General features: G+C 34.1%; 1 protein-coding gene across 4 annotated transcripts in view; it reads left to right on the forward strand.

Moving 5' to 3' along the window:
* LOC149530876 (uncharacterized) overlaps nucleotides 1-12,078 on the forward strand; it is a 31,996-nt gene extending 19,918 nt beyond the window's left edge. For all 4 annotated transcript variants that reach the window (XM_089808825.1, XM_089808826.1, XM_089808823.1 and 1 more), the window contains 2 exons: nucleotides 10,715-11,150; nucleotides 11,252-12,078. In XM_089808825.1, coding sequence (XP_089664951.1) covers nucleotides 10,728-11,150; nucleotides 11,252-11,713 — 885 coding nt within the window. In that variant the 5' untranslated portion in view covers nucleotides 10,715-10,727 and the 3' untranslated portion in view covers nucleotides 11,714-12,078. The remainder of the gene's footprint in view (nucleotides 1-10,714; nucleotides 11,151-11,251) is intronic.
* Nucleotides 12,079-23,720: the final 11,642 nt, after the last annotated feature.

The following is a 23,720-nucleotide window of genomic DNA, read 5'->3' on the forward strand; positions in this document are numbered from 1 at the left end:
TATCTACCTGGTTAATGCTACAGTCTTATAACGATTTCCATTTCCATATCTTACCCATGTCTAAGTTGGATTCCTCTATGTAATCTTTCACCTTTGTTCCCATAAAGTTTTTAGGAGAGATATTGCTTCTGAAGATAAGTCTGCACTTTCACCTGAAGATAAGTTTTCTTCTGGGTTGTGAGTTTGAACTTTCACCTAAAGATGAACCTAGTGAACTTGGTGGACTTGGGCTTGAGCTTCCACTTGAGCTTGTGGAGAGAGAAGGGATTTGAACATCTTCATTACTCATGATGAATGGTGTAGATTGTTGAGCTTCTTTCTTCCATTTCCATACTCCCCCTTCATCTTGACTAATAATCCATTGCTTTGTGTCAAGTTCATAAAATTTATATCCTTTTGTGGAATTAGAATATCCCACAAGGATACAAAGCTGGGATTTGGCATCCAAACTTTTTCTTTTTTGAATAGGAACATGAACATATGCAAGGCAACCAAATACATGAAAGTGAGCTACTGAGGTCTTGTGTCCACTCCAGGCTTCCTTTGGAGTGATATTTTAAAGCACTTTTTTGGGTCTTCGATTCAAAATATAAATTGTGGTTGCCACTACAACTCCCCAAAAAGAATTTGGAAGGTTCTTAGACTTTAACGTACTTCATGCCATCTCCATAATGGTACAATTCTTTCTTTGAATGCTATGCATGTCACAAAAATTAGCAAACTCTTTCGAGATGAATTCTCCCCCTTAATTTGTTTTGAGTATTTTAATGGAGTACCAACTTTTCTTTTCTGCCATAGCTATAAAATGTTGGAAACATCCAAGTGCTTCAGATTTATGTGTAAGGAAACAAACCCATGTGTGGCATAAGAAATCATCAATAAAGGTCAAAAAACATATATTCTTACCCAAGGATTCCTCTTGCATAGCACTACAAATGTCAAAATAAACAAGCTGTAGAGGGGATTTCGCCTTTCATGACTTGTTCATTGGAAAACTTTCTTGATGTTTCTTACCAAGAGCACATCTTGAACAAAATTCTTCTTTTCCTTGAATGGAATGATGTCCTCTCACCATGTCCTTTTTATGAAGCAAACTTAAGCCCCGAAAATGCAAATGACCATATCTTTGATGCTATAACCACAAATCATTTGTGGTTACCTTAAGAGCATGCATAATAGCACAAAAAAAAGTGAGAGGAAACAATCTATTCTTTGTCATACAAGTCTTTGCTACAAGATGGTCATTTGATTTATAAAAAAAAACCAACAATTATCCTAAAAGACAACTTTATAATTTTTCGCGACAAGTTACCTAATACTAAAAAGATTATGTTGTAACTTGGGCACATGCAAGGTGTCATGAATATAAGTAATTTCTCCTTGCTTAGTTTCCACTGCGAGGGGTACCTTTTCCCATAACATCAACCTCTTTATCATCACCAAAAATTACTTGACTTCTCACAGGGATATCTAATTTGATAAAGAGATCAGATTTACCCGTCTTATGATTTGAGCACTTGTTGTCAAGAAACCATATGCCCTTCTAAGGTTCTTTTTCCAAATTGCATGTAAAGAATGTGGAGTGTGTTGCATCTTCAAGATATTCTTCCATATAGTTGGCTATTGACTTATTCAAATAAGATCTTTTCTTTCTATATTCAGATTAATAGTGTCCATACCTTTCACAATATCTGTCTTGGATGCTTCTTCGATTCTCAGAACTCCTTTCTCTTCCTCGATTATTTCCTCTTCCTCATCCTCTACCATGTCCTCTTGATGTAGAAGACTCTACTTGAGTTTTGTCTAATTGAAAAGGGTTGGCAAGTTTTGTTTCAATTTTGACTATAGATAAAAACAAGGCTTAAAAATGGAGTGAGATAAAAAATAAATTATGCAATATTTGTCTGTTTTTAAGAAGAGACTGAGCGGTTCTCTAAAGAATGCACACACATATATTGTTTCCATTGAATTCCATTTGAGGTTGTTAGTTTGAACAACTCTTTGTTTCATTAATCATTCTTTTTTAGCGAATACTTAAATATAAAGAAATGATATGCTAAATAAAATTAAAGAACTTTGATATAGCTATTAACAAACTAATAATAAGTTCAAATGGAGGAAAGTAGCTTTAAGATTTTGAGTCAAAATTATTTCAAATTTTAGATTTCAAGAATTAGATGGACAAATGAAATTGCAACCAATTTGCATGTTGTATATTTTTATTTTATAAAAAATGCCATGTAAAATTATTAAATACAACATTTAATTAATAAAATTTAACTCTAGTTTTCGTGTCAAGGAAGAGATGGTGAGGCATAATACCCAACAATCTGCAAAATAACAAAGACTTGGGATGACTCGCTAGTATATAGTGATTCAGAGGTTTTCCAAGAGATCACTCATTATTACATTCCATGACATATTTAATTATTTTTGAATTTTATATTAGAAACATAACGATATTACACACAACTAAGATTACATTAAGAACATTCCTAAATACAAAAATATAATGAAATTATTACAATCAAATTTTATCAAAGTTCTTACATCCAAATTTAGTTCACAACTTTTTTTTTCCATCAAAATTATCACAACTTAATGTTTCCATCAAAATTATCACAACTATGAGAAATAATGAATATTAGTAGTGAATGTTTTTGCAATATTTAATATGGGATGCCATCAAAGAAGACAATCACAAAAGTTTTGAAAGCTATCCAATGCTCGTATTGGAACTTTTTTGATCTTGGGCTGGAAATTGAATCATTTTTTCAACCTGTTCGTATGCATTGTACTGATTCCTGTTACATTACTGCCGAGAGCAACCCTCACAAATTTGAAAAACCATGTTTATTGCAAACATGAATCACCAATCTCGGGCTGGTGATACAAACGATTCATGATCTTCAAAATGACATGGAATAAGGAGACAACTAGACATGGATCTTTTAAACTTCGAAATCAACACATTTATATTAAAGATAAAGCTGATAAAACAACCAAAATGAAAACAGAATAACAATATTTAAGAGTTTTCAAAGATTAAAACAACTCACTAGTGTGGAGATTGAGTCCAATGAATAAATTCTCTGGTTGGGATCATGTGAGATGAACTATTTTCGCTTTCGTAACTTAACTATCTATTAAATAAATTATAATTTACATATGGAGATTAGGCTCATTTCAGACGAACTATTTTAATTCTTGTAATTTAACTATCTATTTTAGAAGAATTATTGGCCTTGCTTATAATACAGATTAGATATATAGTTGTCAATTGTGATTCTAAGTTTGCGTTAAATAGTCACTAGATAGGTTTAAAGTAGCAACAATGTGATCGATCTTGTTTTAGTCAGTAAAACCTCAATTTTCAATTACATTTTTTAAAGTCATGAAATCAATAATATATCTTACTATTAATAAATTCTATTTAAAAAAAAGTCAACCACTCTAGTATGACAATAGCATGGGAACAGAGGTGGTGAATTATATTGGATTAATAACAATTTAATTCATTTTTATCTAATCATATAGACAAATGAAATTGCAACCAATTTACATCTAGAATATTTTCATTATATTTAATTTTTTAAACTCATAAATAAAGAAAAAATATATTAAGTAAAATTATAAAATACAACATTTAATTAATTAAATATAATCATAAGTTTCTTGTGAAGGAAGAGATGTTGAGGCATAATGTCAGAGAATCTCCAAAAAGATCAAATGAAATTAATTGAAACACTCAAACAAAGAAAAGTAAAATCACAAATGAGTGAGAAGAAAGAATGTTTGAATATCTTGATTTTCAATAGAATGAATCAAATGCTTACAATTCAAGAAATTTAAGAATGTTTGAATGTGTTGTTTTTCAATAGAAACATGAGTCAAATGCTTACAATTCAAGACTTGGATGTCTTGTTTTTCAATAACAACATGAAGCTGACCCCAAAAGATGTTCCATTTGAGGGAAGCTTATATCTTCTGGAATTGTTAAATGATCCAACATATCCATAGTGATGTTGAAGGAATCAGATGATTCATCATTCTGGTCCATTTCTATTTCAGGAAGATCAACGAGAAATGGCAAGTCTTCATCCATGTCTGCAATTGCACAACTTAGATTTGCCTTCGGGATTTCCATTTGAGGAAAGCTTAGATCTTCAAAAATTGCTAGATGATCCAACATATTCATATTCATATTGAAGGAATCAGAAGATTCATCATTGGGGCTCATTTCCATTTCAAGAAGATCAACAAAATTTGATAGTTCTCCATCGATTTCCGTGTTTGTAGTTACGCTGCTTGGATTTCCCTCCAAGATGATGATCTCTTCACTGCTGCTTGGATTTGCATGCAGCATTTGATCTTGAACTGGGCCCATCTCATCACTAGTCTTGAGATTAGGAGAGGGATTTTCCCTTTGATCTTGAGAGCCATATTGTAGCATCTGCATTTGATCTTCAACTGGATCGATCATGTCCCTCAGATTGTTTAAATTAGTATCCACTAGAGAGGAGATTTCTCGTGCATCTTCTTCCATTTGTATTTGATCTTCAAGTACTAGATCGATCATGCCCATCCTACTGTTGAATTTAGTAAGGATGATTTCCCTTCGATCTTTTTTTGATTGTATCACTCCATTGCTTCCATTGATTGCAGCAGCATAGAAATCTTGAGGAAGAGCACCACTGAGATACGATCCTATTGGAGGATGTTGATACATTCGAATTGTGCCCATTTCACTTGATGATCCATACAAATTTCCAACTTGCTGATCCCACTTATTGAAATTGCTTACAAGATTTGCACCCATTTGATCAGGATGACCATAAAAACATGAACCTTGGCGTTCATGAGCGTGATGAGGATCTTTATGATGATGTGATGAACTACCATTGAATTCCTCAACAATGCCCTCCTCAAACTCTATGTAGCAGATTCTGATGTAAACAGAGCATCCGCAGAGTATTGCAAGCTGTCGCCCTTTGTTTACAAGACCTTTCTTCCTCTTCACAAATGTCTGCTACCGCTGCAATTTGTGCTCCCTCAATTGCTCCTTCAACTTTCTTCTCCCCCTTGTCTTCTTCATCTCCTTCAATCGCTGCTCCAACTTCCTTCGCCCCCTCCTCTTCTTCATCTCCATCGTTTCTTTTCTTGCATATTCAGGAACAACCACCATTGCAGATTCATGATTGAAAACCTTTGCAGTGTGTTTGTTGAACTCTTGGGACTGAACTCTGATGTAGATTGAGCAGCCATAGAGTATTGAAAGCGCTCGCCCCATCTTCATCAGTCCCTTATTTCGCTTCACAAATGTCTACCGTCATTTTGCTTTCACTTCCCTGAAGCACACCTTCACCTTCCTTCTCCCCATGCTTCTTGATTTTCTACTCTATAAGAAACAACAATTATGATATCAACTAAGGAAGCTGAGAAAGCTGAGTAGTTTGAGAAGTATGGATTATTTATAATGCCTGAAATATTTTTCGAGGATTTTCCAAAATTAGCCCAACAAGCACGAAAAACATGAGCCCGTGGAAAGCAGACTCGCCGTACTCCTGACACTGCACGTCTATACAGCCACGAAAATGCACTTCCTTATGAAGGAGAGGACTTAGAATTTTTTTTGAAAAGTTGGAAAAAACCAATGTAAAGGAAGTGCATTTTTGTGGCTATTTAGCCACGGGCCGTCTCAACGGTTTGCATGGAAAACACAAAAACAAGATGGGTTGGAGTTGTTATGCGATTTATAAATTAATTAATTAATTCTAACAACTCTCACATCCGGTGCAAATCCTCTGCTGTTTAGCCACAGGCCGGAATTCACCTACTCTTAGGAAGAACCGTTAGGCCCCATTTGGTTACGGGAAGACCGGGGGCGGAATAGGGTTTTCAGCGCCAAAACCAGGTTATGGAGGAAAACAGTGGTGTTTGGTTCATCAAATGCATAACTCGGTTTCGGGTTTCGTTTGCCAATTTCACTCAAAAATTAGAAGAAACTTCTTTCAGGAAAAAGGTGGAAGTTGAAATGAAAACTAGGTTTTGGGTTTTTATGAATGCGTTTGAATAAATTGTCGAGTCCGCCAAATCTGCTTTAGGTTTTTGGAAGAACAAATTGGGTTTTTTGGAAGATGACGGTTGTGTTGTTTTCATGGTCTGTTGTGCAAAGGTGAGGGTTTCTGGTTTGCCACGTTTGTTGGGCTGTGGCCGTTTGCTGGGTTTGTGGGTTTTCTATGGCTGTGGCATTTTCTGAGTTTGTTGGGTTTTCTGTGGCTGTGGTGTGTGGTCGTGGCATTTTCTACGATTTCTCCGTGGTCGTGGCTAAGGTTTCTCTGCTTTGAACAGCGGCGGCGGCTTTAAACGATTCTCTTCTCACACCCACCTTTGCATATTGGATTTTTTTAGGTTTTTTTTGTTTATTCGAACGTAACTGCGTGTTGCAGGTCTGCTTAGAAAACTAGTTAAAATATATGCTCAGGAATGAGTCTGATTACTTGTATATATCATAGTTAAAGTTTTAATTTTTTGTACTCAGCAATGAAATTTACAAGTATATCAATAGCTTTTATCTATACATAGTTTATCATGGTTCTATTTCTATCTACTATCTGCTTAACAATTTAGTCAATATATGTGGTAACTGTTTGTTTCAAATCTGTTTTTAAAATAGTCAATATGTGCTCACTAATAAATTCGAGTATAGTGCTGTGAGAGATCAATACCAATGAAATGAACAATTAAACTTTGTAACAGTTTCTGGCTGTTTGTTTCAAATCTGTTTAGCAAAATAGTCAATATGTGCTCACTAATAAATTCCACTATAGTGCCGTGAGAGATCAATACCAATGAAATGAACAACCAAACTTTGTAATAGTTTCTTGCCACTAATGAGTTCTAGTATGCTGTTGTGAGAGATGAATGCAATACCATTAAATAGAGCCAAGTCATAAACTTGTGCTCACTAATAAATTCCAATATAGTGCTGTGAGAGATCAATACCAGTGAGATGAATAACTAAACTTTCTAACTATTTCTTGCCAGTAATGAGTTCTAGTATACTGCTGTGAGAGATGAATGCAATACCATTAAATAGAGTCAAGTCATTAACTATGTATGGATCAACTATGTATAGATCAATGGCAATCATGACTTTTATCTATACATAATCAATATGTGCTCAATATGTGCTTAATAATGAATTCCAATATGTGCTCATGTGATTACCTGTATATATCATAGTGCCAATCAAGAAAAACATGGCAATCATGGCTTTTATCTATACATAGTTGACCTATATGTAGTTTATCATGGTTCAAATCTGTTTAGCAAAATAGTCCAATATATGCTGTAACAGTTTGTTTAGAATCTGTTTGACAAAATAGTCAATATATGCTCACTAATGACTTCCAGTATAGTGTTGTGAGAGATCAATACCAGTGAAATGAACAACTAAACTTTGCAATAGTTTCTTGCCAGTAATGAGTTCTAGTATACTGCTGTGAGAGATGAATGCAATACCATTAAATAGAGCCAAGTCATAAACTATGTATGGATCAACTATGTATAGATTAATGGCAATCATGGCTTTTATCTATACATAATCAATATGTGCTCAATAATGAATTCCAGTATGTGATCATGTGATTACCTGTATATATCATAGTGCCAATCATAATAGCAAAACATGGCAATCATGCTTTTATCTATACATAGTTGACCTATACATAATTTATCATGGTTCAAATTTGTTTAGCAAAATAGTCCAATGAGTTCTGGTATAGTGCTGTGAGAGATCAATGCAATACCATTAATCAAAGTGAATCATGCTAATGAAATGAACAATTAAACTACGGATATATCAAGTATGTATTGATCCATGCAAAATCATTCAACATACTTATGAGGTCATAAACTATGTATAGATAAAAGCCATGATTTCAAACTATTTATAGATAAATGCAGAAATAAACTCTATTTCCATTGCCAACAATGTTACTTTTCATCTTCTAAAAGACGAGCCTCAGTTTCAGCGGACCCGACGGTTTATTAAAACACATTCATAAAAGCCCAAATTCAGGTTATAGTTTGTACATGTGCATGTGTACATACATACATGTGTCTGTACATTTATACATGCATACATACATACATACATACATGTGTGTGTACATACGTACACACATACATACATGTGTGTGTACGTACGCACGTACATACATGCATACATGTGTTTGTGTACATACATACATGCATACATACATACTTTCATGTGTGTGTATGTACATACACACATACATACATGTGTGTGCACATACATATATACATACATGTGTGTATACATATAGACAAATGGAATCAGTATTATGCTTTCATTGGTATAGATAGATTACATGGAGTATAATGACACATTATTGTAATTTGTTCTTTATGGGCTTATGATCCTTAGTAGTTGGTACTCCTTGTTGTATTTGAATAAATAATTGACTTCTTAATGCAATGAGGCTAGCAAATAATCACATTGTATCTTGATAGGGGATAGTTGATATCTCATAACTGATAGTGTTTAAATTGTCCACCTTTCAGGTCACTGATGGATCCTATGGAGAGTATAGAGGTCCAAGGAAGCATAGTTAGGAAGACCACATAAACCTGCATTCTTACAATTATTTTTTCTTTTGTTGGCATAGCCAAAGTACTAGTAGCTCGAGAAGGCAGTCAAATGGGTAAACGAATAAGAAAAGGAAATTCCTTTTGTAGAGACATTATTCATTCGAATGAGGTGGATTGTCATGATCAAATTCGGATGAGTAGGGCAGCCTTCTTTTCTCTAGCTCATTATTTTGAGGCTGAAAGGAAGCTTGAGAGGTACGATCCACTTGAAGTTAGAGGAACAACTAGTGATGTTCCTCCACACCCTTGGGCACAATCTACGGAACCGCAAGATTGCCCATAACTTTGGGCACTTAGGAGAGACAGTCAGTCGATACTTCCACAAGGTTTTGATGGCTGTCTTAGCCCTTCACAAAGATTACTTCATACCACCTAGTCCAAGCACTCCTCCTGAAATTAGTGGGAAGGATCGTTTTGAACCATTCTTCAAGGTAAATCACACATTGTTACAAGTTTATTGTCTAGAATGTTGTCCTTATCTTATTATTATTTGAGCATACATTTGATCAGTGTATCATATCCCACAGGATTACATTGGAGCCATCGACAGAACCCATATTCCAGTGCGAGTCGATGTCAACATACAGGGTAAATATCGTGATAGAAAAGGGAACCTATCACAAAATGTTATGGGTGTCTGCTCCTTTGATTGTAAGTTTTAGTATTGCCTTACTGGTTGGGAAGGCTTTGCTGGAGATAGCCGTGTTCTAGCTTCAGCTCTATCTAGATCAGATCCACTTGTAGTTTCCCCTGGTAAGCCAAATCACATTTTAATATACTCAAGGTTATGCTAAATGGTTCAAGTATTGACAATATACTTTCTTTATGTAGGAAAATATTATCTCGTGGATGCTGGATATCCAAATGCACCTAGATTTCTCACTCCTTATCGGTGTAGACGCTACCACTTGAAAGAGTGGTCAAGAGAAAACCCAATAAACTCTGCACATGAGTTGTTCAACCATTGACACTCCTCTCTTAGAAATGCAATGGAACGCACATTTGGTATTCTGAAGTAGCATTTTCCAATCTTAAGACATGCAACGTCTTATGATATCATGACACAATCCTATATTGTTTTAGCATGTTGCATACTTCACAATTTCATTACGATAGAGGATGGCCTTCCATCGAAAGAAGCTATTGAAGAGGAAGATGATTGTGATGGGATAGAGGTACCACTGCTTGAGACATACGGGTTGTCTCAGGAGGATAGAAATGAGTGGGCCCAATTTCGAGAAGATATAGCAAATAGGATGTGGGAAGATTATAGATCTCGAGAATAAATGATTTATTAGAAGACAATGTGCTTTATATGATTAAATTGATGTATGCATATACAATGATGGTGTGTGATTTCGTTATTTTGATATCAGTATTTGCTACATTCTAATTAAATAAAAAGAACATTAACTTTCAATTTCACACCTACATTATGTACAAAAATTGTTGATCATATCTGCAATACACAATCCAACTTGAAATATAGATTACATTATTTTAAATGCAAGAAAGCACAATTATTATACATCTTTGCATTGAGAAAGTACAATAACATGCTTCATAATGGGGCTCATGACTATTTACTTGCCATTGATATCACCATTTTGTCTTACTGGTAGTTTTTTTGATGTTGATGTGTTATCATCAATTATTCCTTAAAATGTGTATCATCTTCAGTTAAATGCTTTCAAGTATATTAAATGTTAGCCTCATTGCATTAGGATTTATTAAAAAATGATATTTAAAGTTTATTATCTTCAATTTTAAATGAAATACAACAAGGAGTACCAAATGATGAAGATCATAAGCCCACTAGTAAGAAGAGAACAACGAATTCGTTGAAAATCCTATTTTTCTGATGTTACTGCTTGTTGCATTCCATTTAAATTTAAAGAGCAATAACTTTCAATTTCAGTCCTATGATTACTTTAAATCGTGATATGTTTACCTATTCAATATGTTAGCCTTGTTCCATTATGACGTATTACAAATTGATAGATAAAGATTTTCACCTTCAAATTTAAATGAAATACAGGAAGGAGTACACAATGGCATATATCGAGCTCATGATGAGTATGGACAGATCTGATCATGTGAACCAGATGTGTTCTCCCATTACTTTGAGTGATATAGGTGGATCCCTCGCTGTGAGCAACAAATCTTCTTCTTCAAAGAAGAAAATGTGGACAAAATCAATGGAATGCAAGCTTCTAGACTTGCTCCTCGAACAAGTCCATCTCGAATGGAAAGGTGAAGGTGGGTTTAAAAAAGATGCGTGGACTGCGATAGAGAGGACATTCAATGCAGTGATGAACTTGAATCTGTCACGAGATCATTTTAAGAATAAGTTGAAAACATGGAAAGTAGGATATAAAGTAATGAAGGACTTGAAAAATACAAGTGGGTTAGCTTGGAATGAAGAAACTCAAACTGTGGATGCTGAGGATTCAGTGTGGGATGACCTTTTGAAGGTAGGATGATCTTTGTACTCTTTTCATTGAAGAAATTTTCCCTTCTTATTTTAATAATTAAAAACTTACAACCTGATCCATCTATTAATGCTTACATGTAGAGGAGAGAATTCAAAACTGCAAAAATGTATAAGAGGTCACCTTTCCAATATTTCAATGAGTTGGCTGTAATTATCAGTAATGACATTGCTGAAGGGTTCGCATCTAAAATGCCCGTTGATGTTGAAGAAGGGCACTCTATGAACTATGCCTTTAATGTGCTTGATGAGGATGATACCAATTGTGGTACACCTCTTGACAGCCAACCAGATATTGATGAAGAGTTATATCATTCCAATCAGTCGAGTGCAAGTGCTAGAGGGACTCCTCCACCATCATCATCAAGGAGGGGAAAGAGGAAGAAGACATCTTTGGCTACATCATTGGATGTGGTATGCGAAACTATGAAGGAACTGAAAGATGGCCTCATTAAGCCTCAGATTGTAAAAGTGGATAAATTTGAAGATGATAATATTTTGGCTGCTGCATATACTGCTCTCAAAGCTGTCCCTGAACTAAGTTGAGCAATTTTCGTGAAAGCACATGATACCTTCGTGCTTCAATGTGAAAGGGCCAAAGGGTTCTTGATGATGGATGAGGTGGAGAGAGTGGAGTGGATTGCAATGAAATTTGCTACCATTTAGCTATTTTAGCTATTGAGTGGATTGCAATGACTTATGCTGCATGATTACTCTATTCAATGGTTTTGCATTAATCTCTAATAGCACTAAACTGAAACTATATTGATCTCACATCACTATATTGGAACTCATTATTGAGCACATTTTGACTATTTAATTAGTGATCTCTCACAACACTATACTGGAAGTTATTAGTGAGCATATATTTACTATTTTGTTAAATAGATTCTAAACAAACTGTTACTACATGTATTGGACTATTTTGCTAAATAGATTTGAACCATGATAAATTATGTATATGTCAACTATGTATAGATAAAAGCCATGATTGTCATTGATCTTCCATGTATCCATACATAGTTTATGAGTTGGCTGCGTTTAATGGTATTGCATTGATCTGTACATAGTTTATGACCTCATAAGTATGTTGAATGATTTTGCATGGATCTATACATACTTGATATATCCATAGTTTAGTTGTTCATTTCATTGGCATGATTCACTTTGATTAATGGTATTGCATTGATCTCTCACAACACTATACTGGAAATCATTAGTGAGCATATATTTACTATTTTGTTAAACAGATTCTAAACAACCTGTTACAACATGTATTGGATTGTTTTGCTAAATAGATTTGAACCATGATAAACTATGTATATGTCAACTATGTATAGATAAAAGCCATGATTGTCATTGATCTTCCATGTATCCATACATAGTTTGTGAGTTGGTTGTGTTTAATGGTATTGCATTGATCTGTACATAGTTTATGACCTCATAAGTATGTTGAATGATTTTGCATGGATCTATACATACTTGATATATCCATAGTTTAGTTGTTCATTTTATTGGCATGATTCACTTTGATTAATGGTATTGCATTGATCTCTCACAGCACTATCCTGAAAGTCATTAGTGATCATATATTTACTATTTTGTTAAACAGATTCTAAGCAAACTGTTACAGCATATATTTGACTATTTTGCTAAACAGATTTGAACCATGCTAAACTATGTATAGATAAAAGCATGATTGCCATGTTTTGCTATTATGATTGGCATTTTGATATATATAGGTAATCACATGAGCACATATTGGAATTCATTATTGAGCACATATTGACTATTGTGCTAAACAGATTTGACACAAACAACCAGACACTGTTACAAAGTTTAGTTGTTCATTTCATTGGTATTGATCTCTCACAACACCATACTGGAATTTATTAGTGAGCACATATTGACTATTTTGCTAAATAGATTTGAAACAAATAGTTACTACATCTATTGACTATGCTAAACAGATAGCAGATAGAAATAGAACCATGATAAACTATGTATAGGTCAGCTATGTATAGATAAAAGCTAGTGATATACTTGTAAATTTCATTATTGAGCACATATTGAGCACATATTGATTATGTCTAGATAAAAGCCATGATTTTCATTGATCTATACATAGTTTATGACTTGGCTCTATTTATATGGTATTGCATTCATCTCTCACAACACTATACTAGAACTCATTACTGGCAAGAAATTGTTACAAAGTTTAGTTGTCCATTTCACTAGTATTGATCTGTCACAACACTATACTGGAATTCATTAGTGAGCACATATTGACTATTTTGCTAAACAGATTTGAAACAAATAGTATGTATGTACACACATGTATGTACGTACGTACACACATATGTATGTATGTGCGTATGTATGTACACATATGTATGTACGCATGTATACATACTTGATCTATGCAGTGCATTGATCTCTCACAACACTATACTGGAACTCATTACTGAGCATATTTTTACTATTTTGCTAAGCATGTATGTATGTATATGTGTATGTATGTATGTATGTGCATATGTATGTACACACATGCATGTACGTATGTATACAAACTTGATCTATGCATAGTTTAGTCATCCATTTTATTGACATGATTGGCATTGATCAATACGCAGGATAGTTCATTTCATTGGCATTCACACGATTGGCATGTGAAGTCATTCCAGATGGTTAATTGGCTTTGTGTAATGGTATTGCATTGATCTGTCACAACACTATATTGGAAATCATTACTGAGCATGTTTTTACTATTTTGCTAAGCATGTATGTATGTATGTGTGGATGTATGTATGTATGTGCGTATCTATGTATGTATGTGCGTATGTATGTATGTACATGCGTATGTATGTAGACATGTATGTACGTGTGTATGTATGTATGTATGTGCATATGTATGTATGTCTGTGCACATGTATGTACACGCATGTATGTACGTATGTATACATACTTGATCTATGCATAGTTTAGTCATTCATTTCATTGACATGATTGGCATTGGTCAATACATAGTTTAGTTGTTCATTTCATTGGCATTCACACGATTGGCATGTGAAATAATTCTAGATGGTTAGTTGGCTTTGTTTAATGGTATTGCATTGATCTCTCACAACACGTAGTTTATGATCTCGTAAATATTTGGTATAGTTGTTCATTGCATTGTTAATTAGAGTTATATTTGAACCATACATACGTGGAATACACAAGGAGTGGCAAATGATGAATGCTCAATTGTAGAACTTGAAAGCATATAGAAATGTGATTTGCTAGATGATTGTATAGTTCATGATTCTGTCCTATGTTATATCTATAGTCCTAATTTGCTTGCATATGTTTTTATTTTTTGTCTTTTTGTCCCTATTTGATTTCCTATGTATGTTCTCGTTGACAAGATTATCAAAAGTATTGAGGATTTCTGGTAGATGATTGTACAGTCATGATTCTGTCCCATGTTATATGTATATTTCTAATTTGCTTGGGTATTTTTTAAATTTCTTGTTTTTTTTTCTCCACAATTTGGTTTCCTATGTACGTGCTTCTTGACAAGATCGTCAGTGGTATTGATAAAGTGTCTTTCTCTTGTATTTTTTTATTGCTCTTGATTTGCTGATATTGTAAGACCACACATGCTAATAAAAAATGAGCTATCTGATGATTGTTTACTGTGTTTGTAAACGATCAATATTTCTGATGCCACTCCTTGGTGTATTCCATTAAAAATAATAACTAGGTTTTAATTTTTCAAGCATGTTTAGTTCATATATGCAGGATTGATCATCTAACAATACAGACAGTAATGAGAAGATTGAGCAACATGAGAGGGTTGTCGTCAAATGTGGGGCATAAGGGCATACATTGTGGATTTCTTAGTGTTTTCCTATTTAACGGTGTGCCGTCGAATGTGGGGCATAAGGGCATACATCATGGATTTCTCAATGTTTTCGTATTTAACGGTGTGTTTTCACACCACCATTCAAATCATGGATATTGTTCTATCAAGTTAGCAAATTTTCATATTGTAGTAATTATGTGAAATTCATTATCAGAATTTCATGATGTTAAAATATGATATGATTAATGATTTTCATGATCTTTTTTTTAAATTGCATGTAAAATCTATGTTGTCAAAATTCCACATTTTTAAAGAGAAATTATTGACAAAGCATCATTTTTCTTGTTAAAGTTATCATCAAATGTTTAATGTATGTGAATGTAAAATGGTATATTTTTTCCTATATAATATTTCACGTAAAATTTTAGTTGCATATTTTGTTGAATAATTAACTAACTTAATAAATTTATTAAAAGGGAGAGATACATAGCGGAGAAGAGAGTGCGGGATAGAGAGAGAGAGAGAGAGAGAGAGAGAGAGAGAGAGAGAGGAGCTTGTGTGTTCCTGCATCTGTAGAAAGGTGTCTGTTGATGTGTGTTTTATGACTCACCAAACAGTAGAACAAAATACCAAAATATCTTATCCTCTCTTGAATATATATCTGTCTATGACCTCATCAAGATCTTCAAATGTCTCCTCCCCAATTGAAAGTATTTTCCAAGTCAAAGATAGCTAGCAAAATCCTTTTGGCCTTTTCCCCCCTCCACAATATCCTTGTGTGCATAAAGTCCATTGAAAATGTTCAGTGTTAGAATCAAGTGTGTAGGCCCTTTCAAGCTTGGACGGATAATACTCTCCCCTGGCTCTTTATCTGCTAGGAACTTAATGGTTTCATTCTCTTGTTCACTTCATGAAATGGAATCCTCTTCCGCAAAATATGGATCCTTAACCTCCTTATCCTTATCCTGTTCACCCTGATAGTTATCATTCTTCAGTGAACTCTCTTTGCAAGTTAACTCAACTAGGTACTTCACTTTTGTCATAGTTTTCACCCAACAGGTAAGGATGCTGCTTTCTGCAAATTTTTCTACAAGATCTATATCTAGATCATCAGAAAGCTCCTCTTTCAATATTATTCATGTCAAGCCTAATTCCAAAACACAAATTATATGATGATTTTGGACTCTGCGGGCTATTGCTTGGACAATTTTTCCCACTGACAGGGTCTCTTCATTTTCTCCAATCAGCAGATAAAATTCCTCATCCTGGGATGGCTCTTTATATGGCAATCTCAAATCCTGAATTCCATGTAGCAATTCACTCTTTATGTCAGCAAGGGTTTCCTGCTTTTTGTTGGATGTTCGTTGCTCCACACTTCTAGCATATTCATCAATATCAAGGGCATTTAATAGATCAGGATATTTTTTGACATGCTCAACAACCATTTCTTGTGTTTCCTCATCCATATCATCTATATCATGTCCAGCTTCTTCATAATATATGTCCTTAGCCATTTTCTTGGCAAGTTCATATGACTTTGGATGAATTCTAGTATCATCCAATGGATCCATAACATGCTTTCCAGATGCTGCTTGTCCATTCCCTCTAACCCTTAAAAAAACCAATAGCATTTATAAAGACAAGTCACTTCATAGCCTCTACAGTTGGTTGTTGTAACCATTACCTGCTCAATAGTTTCATACTTTTCATCTGGAGTAAGGAAATGTTCTAGTGAATGAAGCTTCAATGATAATATTTCTTTGCCAAGACTATATAATGTTGCAACCATGGCCAATAGATTCTAAAGATACCGACCAAGAGCCATAGTATGCCTCACAATCCCTCTCTGTGTCGGCAACTGGTCCTAAGAGATGCGAGAATTCTCATATAGTGTAGGCAATAATTCATCTGCATAAACAACATTTATTGTGTCCAATCCTTCTGCCAAATCACGTGGATGAACACAAACACAGGGAGGGATAGAGGGAGGACACAAACACACACATATTTAGTGGCTAAGTCACAAGGTTCGAGTTTGACAATTATGAAGTTCAAATGAAATTCACAATAAATTCAATTCAACGACAAATTTGTCTTACATAATTTTTCAAAAATATATAATATATATGATCACAATTTCCAACAATGGGACAAAAAATAACTTTGTACAAATGATTGCAAGTATGATTATTTTTTAATTTTCTTTGCTAATAAATATAATTAAAATAAAAAATAATAATCATTTTATTTATTCTTGACTAACAAAATAAAACTGTGAATATTCAAGAATAAAAAATAATAATAATGTAGTCTAATTATAAATAAATTAAATCATAAATATTAATACTTTACTCATTATAATCCTTATGTTTCACTAATTAAATAACATTAAAAAAGTTACATGAAATTTCAATTCCAATTCGAAAATGAACAACCAAACGCAAGAAAAAGATATTCCCATTCATATTTCGTTCCAATTCCAATTTCTAAATTGGCAACCAAATGCAGAATATGGATTTGAAAATTCATCTTCTATGTCAACCAAACGGTCCAACTATCTTCCTAAAATACATAACCAGGTTTTCGAAAACTTGGTTATCAGATAACCTGGTTATGAGAGAAATTCATCTTTCCCAACCAAACGGGGCCTTAAAGCATGGAAATATCCTCCATGTTTGACTGATTATAATGCAAAATCTGTCGTAACTTTTGGAGACTACGTAAATGGTACTAGATCGTTTTAGACATGGGTTTCTTCGTATTGGTGCCGTACTGTACACCAGTAAGTGTTTTTCTACAAATATTTGCACGTTTATAGAGTTTATTGGCCTATTATACATCTACCTTGACTAAGCGAGGTAAATTTTTATAGCCCAACTACAACAAACTATCTAGTTGGAATTCAATCACATATAATGACAACTTTTTGGCCTTGTTTTACGCTTAATAAACCAGTTAGGTCCTTGTCCCACTTCAACACTTTTCTCTTCCTTTCTCTTCAGTGGGCTCGCTTGCCATATTTTAGGCTTGTCATTTATTCCCTCCTCAACTCTTCATGTTCTGCCGTCCATTCAGAAAAAGGTCCATGTGAGGTGACTAATTTTTAAAATTTTTTTTGTTTTGTATGCTTAATATCAAGGCATAGCATATATAAAAACAAATACAATAGTTTATTAATAGAACTTTTCTATTTATTTGAATACAATATTTACTAAATTTATATTAATTCTTTTGAAATTAGACACCTTTCGGCTTATTTTACAAAAAAAAATTGAATTAAATTTTTAGGTATACTAGTTCTATCTTTAGTGGGTTATCCTTAAATCGGGAAAAGCATAAAAATCAAACTACAAGTGCCACGTTTGACTTTTGCCATAGATGTTTTATGAAGCAGATTGTTGTTTTTGTTTTGGGTTCTTCAAAATGAACTTTATTAATAAATAATAAATAAAAGAATTCATTACTTAGCTTTAACTATAGTCTGAGATTCATTCCTTGTGTAGTCCAAAGAATTTTTCATTATTAATATATGACATCATGTCGAGTATACATGATAATAACAATCATTATTAGGAAATAAAGGAGGAAAATGGTATAAACTTCTCTTATACCCATGTGGGTAACTCTAATACCATTTTCTTAAGAATTGCCCATGTGTAAGATTGCCTGCACTGACGTTAACTGCTTGGGTATAAGAAAAATTCATTATTTAGCTTTAACTACAATGTTATAGATTCTGATGTTAAGTGCAATCTTAGATATTCAATCTTAAAATTGCTTCTCTTTTAAACAATCATTATTTAGCTTTAAGAGTTACCCACGTGCAATTCTTAAGAAAATGGTATAAACTTCTAGAGCCGACATTGACTCAAACAATTGGTTGTCAAGAGGCTTGACTTGAATAGAGTAAATTTTTGTTATATAAGAAAATTGTGTGTGTGTGTGTGTGTGTGTGTGTGTGTGTGTGTGTGTGTTGGATATTTGTTATTTAAATTATATATTTGTATAATTAATTAAAACTTAAAAATAAAAACATACTTTACATATAAATTAGCATTAGAATTAATTATTATTCTACTTTAATTTTTAAAAACTATAGCTAATTATGCAAGTAAAGGAAAGTACTTAGCCACTATATGGTGCTTATTAAATATTAACTACATCATACAATTAAGTTTCTTTATACAATCAAATGGTGTCAAGTTTTTAGGCAATATTTATTTGAAAATTTTATTTTTCCATCAAAATTTACATAACTCTCAAAAACTATGAATATTAGTCAATATAAAATCCTTAGTTTTTCACCATTTTCAAAAAAGACTTCTAACCTCTCAATATATATTTTCTATTAAATATTAGTAAATAAGAAAGATACACTACTCATACAATATCACATCACTAACATACACTATTACCAAAATAGTGTCTTGTGCCTCCAATCTGAACATATTTGGATAATGATAAGGATGCCTTAAAAGTTGCTTAAACCTTTGGAATACTATCATCATAATTGTTCATCTCAAATGCAATAAGCATACAAATTGATTCATAGATGGAAATTCTTTCAAATGTTCTCAATTCATGAATTATAGAAAGTTTAATGCATAAACAAGAAGCAATGTTCTTATCATTTTATTTACCACTTCTTCATCACTTGCAATTCCACTAGAAATTATAATTGTAACAACCAATTCAGTTAACCTATAACCGTACTGAACAATATTTTCATTGTTGTCAAGAATAATTGTCAACCTTTAGGAATAGTTATAGTGTGTAAGTTGTCCAGTACATAAGGTAGTTGGAAAATAATGGTCGAGTCACAACCCTTTCGATGCTATATGTACACCTACCTAAGTGACATTAGAAATCAATAAAAAATGCATTGTCTTATATTATATTTACAAGAACATTAATGAAAGCAATAACAATGTCTTATGAAACTTGGTGTTACATTCTTTACTTTTCTATTACGCATTGAACTTGTTTACCCATGATGCTAAACATTTGGTGCCATTTTTGATTTTGAATCAGGGGAAAGTGAGATAAGCAATGTCATACAAAGAGTAAAATAAATAGGAATACATCTTGAGGAGAACATGAGAACTAACAAAAATGGAATAACTGAGATATATGAACACAAGCATGAAATGGCTGCAAGTTTTCATATTTCGTTCTATAAGAGTATTCAAACCTTCATACAGAGAGATCAAGTCATATGTAAAGGAGTTTTAGAGGATACTATTTGGGACTCACTGAATGTGGGCCTTAATGAAAATTGATTGTTGCATTAGTTTCCTCAATTGTTTGCACAAGCATTTCTTGCACAAACAAGGGAACAAGAGGAAATCAAGTGGAAACAACACATGGAACAAATCCTCCAAAATGTCTTGGAACATAATCATTAGGAATCTAAGGATCGTGATGAAAATTTATGGAGGTGTAACCCATGAGCCCTAGGCCATGAGAATGTGAGTGAAATATCATAAGAGTGTGAGTGAAAAGAGCACTAAACTATGTAACAATTGCATAGACGATCCATGATTATGTACAGAGAATATACATAAATAAAGTGTTCTTTTTATACATGTTGTTTTAAATTCACAAATGAAAAGTATGTATGCCAAAGATAGTAAATAGAGATAAAAATTGAAGGGAATAAATTGATTCCATACCCATCAAACACCAAACCCCAATTCATGCACATGAAACTGAATGAAGACAAAGCTTCAAGAAACTTGCTAAAGGGAACCACAAAGGTATCATAGAGGGTGACCATGAGGGTGTCACAGGAGGTGTGGTGACTGAAGGGGAATAGTCCAGTTCACCAAAACACTGGCAAGCAGGAAGTAGTAAGGAATTTTTGAAGGAGACATGACAAAGATTGAATTTGATTAAAGAGACACATGAATATTTTTTAAACCTGTCCGATACCACTCAAGTGGAGGAAAATTGAAGTAGAAGTCCAATTCTGACTAGAAACCTTCTAACCTTCGAAAAAATGTTTCCCATGCTCATATACCCAAGCATGGATAATTACAACTTCCCAAACTTCCATTTGCAACTTTTTTTCAAAAATTGCAAAAGTTACTCAAGCAACTTTTTGAGCAACATTGCAACTTTTGAGAATTTTATTTTCTTTACATATTTGGGTCAAATGGGTCTATCTAGGAGTATTATAGGACACTAGTTAAGATACTAGGACCTATTAGGTAACCAAATACCTTATTTTCCCATGAATATTGAAAAACAATGAATAAGCAATTAGATACCAGCTGTAAATATTTCAAAGACATTGAAAACAATATATATTATTCTTACAAGAAAAATGAGGTGTCGAGTTTGAAAATAAGATTGAAATGATTCCCATTAGTGGCATGGCCAAGAACCACCTTTTCAATACAGTGACTAACAGTTGGCCTCACTCCCCATGCCTTCTCATTCCTACAGAGGAAGGATTAATATACAGAGGAATTGTAGCTACATCTATTAAATATAAAAAGGAAGATATAGAAAACCTACTTAATAAAGAGATTAATCTTAGAGAAAAGGACATTTTAGAAGAAAATGGTCATCTTAGTGTCATCCAGGGTATGCCAATTACTTAGGATGAAGAGAAAAAACCTATAACTATTGGGATGATCTTGGGGTTAGGGTTTACCTGGCCACCCATAGCAAACGGAAAAGATAGTTTGATCCTACGATGAACGGTGAGGGAGACTTGGTAGTTTGCAACTTTGTACTGGCCAACACTATAAGTTTCAACATCACCCAATATGGCATTGCAAATCCAAAATAGAGTAAGATCTCCAAAACATGAGAGAATTTATTGTAGATCTCTACAACATGGTCCTATATCACCTAGAATAGCATCCATACCTCACACAAGCTCTAAGATATGCGCCGTCAAAGATCACTGCCTATGGCATTTAGTGACTCTAAGGGATATTTCTATTTGGCACGCTTGAGAAAATTTGAGTGCTCAACAAGATGGGACGAGCTTAGGGCTAGGGTTTACCCAACCATTTGAAGCTAACAAAACAAATAGTTTGATCCCACAATGAATGGTGAGGGAGATTTGGTAGTTGGCAATTTTGTATTAGACAACACTGCAAGTTTCAACATCACCCAAGATGGCGTGGAAAAATCAAAAGGGAGTAAGATCTCCAAAAAGAGAGAGGTATTGTAGGTCTCTACAACATGGTCCTATAGCACCCAAAATTGCATCCATCTCTCACACGAGATCCGAGGTATGCCCTGTCAAAGATAGCTATCCTATGGCATTTAGTGACTCTTAGGACATTTTGATTTGGCGTGCTTGAGAATGTTCAAGTGCTCAATAGGATGGCATGAGCTTGGGGCTAGGGTTTACCTAGCTACCCAAAGATAATGGAATAGAGATTTTGATCTCATGAAGAACAATGTGGGAGATTTCGTAGTTGGCAACTTTGTACTGGCCAACACTACAAGTTTTAGCATCACTAGAGATGACACTGCAAAATTAAAAGGGAGTAAGATCTCCAAAAAGTGAGAGAGGTTATTGTAGGTCTCTGCAACAAGGTGTTATAGAACCTATAATTGCATCCATAGCTCACACGAGCTCTAAGATATGCCCCATCAAAGATCACTACCCTATGGCATTTAGTGACTCTTAGGGACATTTTAGTTCGGCGTGCCTGAGAACATTTGAGTGCTCAATGGAATGGGACAATATTGGTGCTAGGGTTTACCTGGCCACTCAGAGCTAAAAAAATAGATAGATTGATTACATGATGAATGACGAGGGAGATTTGGTAGTTGGCAACTTTGCACTAGCCAACACTACAAGTTTCAGCATCACCCAAGATGGCACCGCAAAATAAAAATAGAGTAAGCTCTCAAAACATAGAGAAAATTTAATGTTGGTATTTACAACATGGTCCTATAGCACCTAAAATTGTATCCATACCTCACACAAGCTCCGAGATATGCCCCATCAAAAATGCCTGCCCTATGGCATTTAGTGACTATTACTGACGTTTCAGTTTAGCGTGCCCAAGAACATTTGAGCTCTCAAAGGGATGGAACAAGCTTGGGGCTAGGGTTCACCTAGCCACCTAGAGCTAACAAAATATACAGTTTGATCCCACAATGAATGGTGAGAGAGATTCGGTAGTTGGAACCTTTTTACTAGCCAATACTACAAGTTTTAGCATCACTCGAGATGGCACCACAAAATCAAAATGGAGTAAGATCTCCAAAAAGTGAGCGAGGTTATTGTAGATCCTTGTAACACGGACCTATTTAACCTAAAATTTCATCCATACCTTACACGAGCTCCGAGATATGCCTAGTCAAAGATCATTGCCCTATGGCATTTAATGACTCTTAGCGACGTTTTGGTTTAGTGTGCTCGAGAATGTTCAATTGCTCAACAGGATAGGATGAGCTCGGGGATAGGGTTTACCTAGCCACTTGGAGCTAAGGAAATTGATAGTTTGATCCCATGATGAACGGTGAGAAAGATATGAGCAAGATATGTATGCCTAGGCCACTTTGTGCAAGATATGAGCAAAAATTGCTAATTAGGAAAAATTGGGTCTTTTTGAGTTTTTGGTTAAGATAGCCTAGGATTAGGTGTTTTAGTTGTTTTTTAATAAATTGGAACCTTTTCCAAGTCCTAGAAGTGAAATCTAGTGAACTTTGAATTAGTTACAGTTTTTGGGCACG

The sequence above is a fragment of the Cupressus sempervirens genome, chromosome 11 (assembly GCF_028749045.1).
Source record: "Cupressus sempervirens isolate cs-2001-9-10 chromosome 11, ASM2874904v1, whole genome shotgun sequence".
Classification (NCBI taxonomy): Eukaryota; Viridiplantae; Streptophyta; class Pinopsida; order Cupressales; family Cupressaceae; genus Cupressus; species Cupressus sempervirens.